Source organism: Blennius ocellaris (assembly GCF_963422515.1).
Source record: "Blennius ocellaris genome assembly, chromosome: 11".
In the NCBI taxonomy this organism is placed as follows: Eukaryota; Metazoa; Chordata; class Actinopteri; order Blenniiformes; family Blenniidae; genus Blennius; species Blennius ocellaris.
The window spans coordinates 13405756-13412623 of record NC_137660.1 but is presented as its reverse complement, the minus strand read 5'-3'; the positions used below and the strand labels follow the sequence as shown (position 1 = coordinate 13412623).

General features: G+C 40.1%; 1 protein-coding gene across 1 annotated transcript in view; it reads right to left on the bottom strand.

Moving 5' to 3' along the window:
- Window positions 1-465: 465 nt before the first annotated feature.
- Window positions 466-6868, bottom strand: part of tp53i11b (tumor protein p53 inducible protein 11b) — a 36861-nt gene continuing 30458 nt past the window's right edge. The window contains exons 3-7 of the mRNA XM_080505080.1: window positions 6651-6709; window positions 6420-6468; window positions 6054-6150; window positions 3497-3598; window positions 466-2925 (exon numbers count right to left, since the gene is read on the bottom strand). Coding sequence (XP_080361206.1) covers window positions 2792-2925; window positions 3497-3598; window positions 6054-6150; window positions 6420-6468; window positions 6651-6709 — 441 coding nt within the window. The 3' untranslated portion in view covers window positions 466-2791. The remainder of the gene's footprint in view (window positions 2926-3496; window positions 3599-6053; window positions 6151-6419; window positions 6469-6650; window positions 6710-6868) is intronic.

Sequence of the window (6868 nt, the reverse complement as noted above, 5' to 3'; positions counted from 1 at the left end):
ACCATGTGATTTAAGGTGGATAAAGCAGTGTAACATGTTGCTGGTTATATCCTTCAACGGGATACTTCACATCTTCATACTCATGAGTACATCTCAGAGTCTGTTTCCTCCATGCCCTTATTTCAGAACCTGAATCTGCACTTTACTTGTGTTTGTTTTCACATACATTGTTCCACCTCTTGTCTTGTTACCAATTATGATGATGCAAACTTTTGAAACAGGATTTGAGTCTTTGGGCTCCATTATTGAAAACATAGTATATCAACCATTCAGTAGTTATTTTGTTCAGGAAGACCAATACATGATTGATTGTTACATTTGTTTTCTAAATACAATCTGTCTTTATTTCTCACAAATTACTATAAACTGATGACTTTGGCCTTGTGAAGATATCACAGCCCTGTATGTTTGTTAGAAATGATAACACCCAGCTTCAAGTCTTCAAAATAAACAATGGTGTTCTTTATTTCAAACTAAGTCATGAAAATCCATAACAATGCATTTCTGAGGTACAATATACCACATATATACATAACACAATGCTACAACTTTAAACAGCTTGAAAATGTTTGCTATCCACAACAGTAAAACATCAGAGGAAGAGAAGAATAACTCCACTTATCATTTCTTCTCACTGCCAAAGTTCAAAGACACGATATACCGAAGCAAGACTTTGCCTTATGTACGTCAAGGAGCAGGAGGATGAAAGAGTGCTCTGTGCTTCCCTTTTTCAGCCGGCCACCTCAGAAATTACCCATCCCTCTGAAAATATCCTGCTCTACAAACCTTTGAACGTTTCACGAGGCTGATGATTTGAAACCTCGAGTATTGACGGAAGCGGACTGACATTTTTCTTAAGCTCAATAATTATCATGCTAGTCAAGACTGGAGCAGGATCGTAGGCTGAGGCACACAATGTCTCTGAGGAGAGCTGCGTCTAATTAAACACTGGCAAAAGGAAAACTACCAATTTCCAGGGGGATGGGAGACCTCACCCATGTTTCACGTTCCCTATCTGAACTGAGAGCGTGCCCAAATAACAAGCACATCTGCCTTCGACGCTGGACTCACCACTGCAAACCCTCAATTACTCTGACCTCAGGACCACTCCCTTCTAAGGCAGGACTCAACGTGGTCATTTCCAACAATACGGACCACCTTTGGAGACGGCATGTTCCTTGTTTGACCTAAAACTATGTTTCAAGTTAAATTCTGAAAGGCCTGGACTGCGGAGTTTCAGCTGCAGAGGTCATAGTTGGCAAATTACTGACAGAGCTCTAAAAGTGAGCTGGGACGCCTCGTACCTGAGGGCATGCCAAGTATCGGGAGGTAGAATACGTAGAGAAACGACTTACTGGGCGAAAAAATGTCAAATATTAAATGTGTTTCAAAGTACATTAAGTTTATCTTTTCCATTCTGTGTCTTTTAATTCCATTTTTGGTTATTGCATCCATCCACTGCCACTTGAATTATTATTGGTGCTTTCTAGTTGGTGGCAGCATGCTACAAATGTTGAGCTTTTACTTTTGGTGGATTACATTGCATGCATCAAAACACAAATATCGCTTAAATAGGTACAAAAGAAAACACGCCAAGTGAAAGATTAACTTTTGAAAATCATTGAACTAATACTGAACAAATTCCCTGTTTGGTACACAAGAACACCACAAAATAGTAAATACTTTTATTTACATTTATACAAGAAGTAGGATGCAGTGTTAATGACTGTTCTTTTATGGATTTTTAAGGCAAGACTAACGATATGGTGTATATTTAAAAAAAAAAAAAAAACTGCTACATGACTAAAGAGGAGCCAGCTCAGGTTTATTTACCATGCACACTGACGTGCTCGATTTGTCACACTAGCTTTGCGGTAAAGGTCAAAATCTTACTGAAGCTGTGCGCACAGCGTTTAGTGGAGAGAACTACGCCGACTGCCTGTGATTACGTGTGTAAATTTAATCTCAGCTCTGAAAGTTATCGGTATAAAACAAGTCACGTTGGTACATCTTGAACTTGTATCTCAAGGAATCAAAAAGAAAATAGAAGCTTTGACCCTGTGAAATTTGAAATTCTTTTTCGGTTTTGTGAATTTGATTAAAGGCCCTGACTGAGATTAAAACCTCAACTTTAACAGAATCTTCAGAGAGCAGTGAGTAAAATGGCTTACAGTGATCATTCAGCATTTACCTTGTCAGTGTTACAGCAATGTTGATGTTGTCTCCATTCAGTGGGTCCGAACGCCTCCGTGAGCTCAGGAGAACTTCAGTTTAGTGTTAGCACACATACTGTACACACCCGAGTCAACAGCAACCGAGAGGAAACAAACAACAGAAACTCTTGGTCCTTGAGCGCGATTAAGATAGATAAAACACTAAATACTCAGCTGTACATGAGCAAGTCAGATGTTAGAAGTTACTTAATTCTGTACATATATAACCAGGTGACACGAAAACACGATACACTACCGACTGCTAACTCCTTGATAGCACTCAAGAGCTGCACGAACGAGGACTGTGCATCACGACGGGTTTAACCTCACAGCCCAGTGAAAGAGTGGCTCACTTTCACCAAAACCTTTCTCGTTCATCTCGCAGAGTCAGGAATGTGCTTGTCTGGTAAATACTGGGTGGGGAGGGTTAATGTTGGGCTTGGTCCCGTGGTTGTGGGCAGGGGGCACCGATGGGTCAAAAGTAAAGCTCCGAGCCCGAGTCAGACAATAATCCAAACATTCTGAAAACGTGTTCGTCATCTGAGCGATACCGTCCCCTCCCTGCAGCGTCACACAGCTCAGATCTTCTTCGGCTTGCGGCCCAGGTGGTAGTAGTAGGCCATTGTGATCATCAGGAAAAGTATTCGACTGAGGAGCAGCAGCATGGCGGCGTAGGGAAGAGCACCCACCTCCATTAAGGTGATGGACGTCACTGAAACCAAAGAACACCGACTTAAGCAGATGACATGATTGATCCCTGTTCAATATTTTCAACTTGTCTATATGAACACAAGATTTACTGATCACTGCTATTCTCAGACAGAGGGTATGGCTTGCTTGTTTTTTTGTTGTTGTTTTGTTTTATTATTCTTGTTGAGCTTGGGGAAATATTTGGGAAACAAAATACACATAACTGGAATAATCAAATATGCCCCGTGTGACAATTACTAAGGGATTCATGGTGATTTTGTATTATTTTGTATGAAATGTTTAGACAGATATACACTTAGTGCAGCTAAGAAGTCATGCAGATCTGCTTAAACTTGTAAAATAAATATATCATAAGCATGTAATGACAAGGCTGTGACTCCATATTTCAAACACAAGAGGGCACTATCTACACATTCAGTTGAAAACTGGTAAAAACAACACTGGCAAAATGTTTTTTCTCAGGTAGTGACCCTCACGTTAAGATAGAGAGCGAGTCTATGTGAAGGTACCATACAAAACACAAAACGAGGAAAGTAGAGCTGTAAACAAATGCACTGGATTAGTTTGATCACCTAGAAACTGGACAGCAAAGTAGCAGGCTTCACTGAGCAGAGTCCACTGGATGATGACTTTCTCCACTGTGTAGAGACCGTTCCACATGATGAGGGCCAGGCCTGCAAAACAACGTGATCAAGGGGAAATTAATATGTTTAGGGGCATGGGAATTAAAATAGACAAAGGAAGGAGCTCTGGAAAGGAGAAGCTGCTATGTTTTTTTTTTTGTTTTGTTTTTTTGGGAGCTTCCCTCAGATTTTCATCTTTCACACTATTACTGACAATGTATTTATTGAGCTAAATGCTCTCAAATATTGATCCTGATAAAAGCTGGAATCCAATCATTTCATTTCCTACCCTGCTTCCAGTTTATTTTCCTGTTTCACTCCCACCCACACAGACCAGTGAGGCTATGGTAACGAGGAGGGGGTGGGCAGAGAGCTGGGAGGGCTGATGGACTGCATCCTCTCCCTGCCAGGTTCCATCTGTGTGGCAGATGAGACCCCGTCCTTCGGCCCCCAGAATACACCTTATCCTGTGAGACATCATCCCCTTTCTTCACTAATCCCCAGAGCTCAGCTGACATTTATAATAAAGAAGCCAGTCTATTGTTGGCTTTATGGAAAGTAAAACATGAACGTTCACATGCTCCTCAACTGTGCTGTGTGATTTAGATTTGATCCCTCGCCAAGCTATAACATATACTGTCATATTACTGTGACTGGAATCAAAATAATGCTTAATTTTGATTTGTTCAAGCTTTGTTGATGTAATGAAGATATCTATACAGTCTGCCACATAATTTTGTTTCTCCAGATTATTCCCCTAAAAGAAAATAAGGAGGATAGGAAACTATAATAGGTTTGACAGTTTGTCGATTTAATATCCAGGCATAGCTGTAAATTCTGAAATTTTACAACTTTATTATGACTTTTTTTGTTTTAAAGCTTGCCTTATTCTTAATAGAGAAGAAATGATAAAAATGGAATTAGTGAAGTCATAAATTAATTCTCAAAACATTTGATGCAAATGTGATATAAATGTAATGTCGGGCAATTACAATTAGAAAATAAATGGTGGTTAAAAAACACAAGGGTAACAGGAGCTGTTTTAGAGCTTTATATAAAGATGTATCTGACTATATACAATGAAAGCCTCCGGCAGGCTTCCTTTGGTGTTTGTTTTTCTTATTGTTCATGCACCCTCAGAGCTGTGAACAAAACCGCATTTGGGGAAAATCACAGAAATACAACAATTCTATCATTTGGGAACATATTACACAACGTGAGGCTCGTGTGAATTACCTCGTTGCTTCCAACACTCACAAGGAAAGGAGCAACACATTTTGGGCAGTACAATGACCAGATCCTTGACTTGTGACATCATTATGATCATGTCTATCACTCTTATTTGATTAGAGAATGGTTTAAAGATTTTACTTTTATTGTATTGCTAAATTTGTGGCAAATAATACATTTGGAGCCATTTATTTAATCTTTTATTATATGCAAATCATGTGACCAGCCCCATTTGGCCAGAATGTATGTAACATGAGTGGGATTTTAAGCTCAAATGGGCCTTCTGTCTTCAGAATCACTGTAAAAATGTAACATTTCCATTGAATCAAATGTTAAACGTATTCACATAAACATTGCTTTACCTTTCACCAATGATAGCAAACCATCCTTATCCACAATTATAACACTTTAGCAACATTAAACAATGTTTCAAAATGCATGATAATGATATTTAATTAAATGTATCACGAGAATATTTATTTGCAAGCTGAGCTGTTGGTCTAAGTGTTGTTCCCTTTTATTGCAACCTGTAGGCTCTCTACCCCCTCACATAGCCATCATGAAACCTAAAATCCCTTGACCAGCAGTCGTGTCTAATGAAACAGACTACAACTATTGCTCTCATATCTCATATAGTTTCAATGTAAGTGGGGCATGAAACACCAACGGCACAATTACATGTTTATGTGCTCCATCCCATTTGAATTGCAGAGCAAATAAGAGCAAAAAAGTTTAATTCATTGTGAGCAGGCAGCAAAAATCCGAATGTAAAGTGGTGCATCTCCTTCCCTCTGCGTTCCAGGCAAAACACACATACACACACTACATTCACTGTCCTGCCATCCCCCACTGTGTTCCCACCAGATCTAAAGCTGATATATGACGCCACTGAAGCAGAGGCGACCGACGCAGTCTTTGTACCTCTTGCAGGCGCTCACAGTGAACTGTGGACACCAAGAGTTGAATTTAATTAAACAACCTGCGTTTGGAGTCCAAAGAACCATATTTCAAGCAGAAAAGGAGCTCCTCGCAGTCTCTGAACGTCTATGTGAACTGTGATGAATGCATTAGTTGCCATTAACATTAAAGACCACATGCCTTTCAGAGGCGTTTATTTTCAGGAGGTATATAACAAAGTGTGAAAATATTTTTGTGTCAGCATCAGCAAATGCACTCATTTATGCAGTATGTCCCCCGTGCTGCGGATATTAACAGGAACAGCAAGAATAGATGCATGAATCTATTATCTGGCTGTCATCTTGGGACTAAGACTTACTAAGCAACGCTCCTCCATAAAGGCGGATCGAGAGGCTCGTCGTGGAGAGCTCCTCCTCAAAAACGAGCTCATATAGCTGGTTTGGAAACAGCAGCGCCTGTGTACAAAAAGAAAAAAAAGCACAAAAGCACAATGCAGCTCTGTCATATCATCACAGCAGCATTCTGTCTCTCCCAAAGACTTCCTGTTTGAGAGTTAGAATCAGTGTTTAAGCCTTGAACACTGAGGATAATGAGACTTTGGATAGTATAGCCGACAAAGACAGAGTTGTTTCTGCAGATGTCCCTCTCTGACCAGTTGTTAAAGGATCTACAGTAACTCACTACTTCATGTTTATGTTTTGTACATAATTCAAACAAAACTTACCATGAGAGCCATAGCTGTAAATCCCACCGCTGAGATGAGTATCCACACCCTAGCAAGAGAAAATTGCACACAGTATCCTTGTGACTACTCATACTGATTGTACAGTTGTTGTCGGTGATTTTAACAGGATGTTGGACTTCACTGGAAGTGATACACAGATGATCTTGCACCATCTGTCGTGTTAACTGTGAGCTGTTCTGAGAATGAGTGAGTGAGCAGCTGAAGTCTCACCTCAGCCCGATCGGCTCTCGCACCGCAAACTTCAACTCATTTCCGAGCATCTGACTGATCTACAAGCAGACAAGAAAGACAGAAAGAAATGAGCCCCAAGAAGGTAAATGTAATCACAGTCATGTCACTTTAACAGATGTTCATTAAGAATGAGGTGTACTCTGAGGAGGTGTGTTTCACACAGCCAAGGTAAAGGGGGAATGAATATGAAAGCAGTG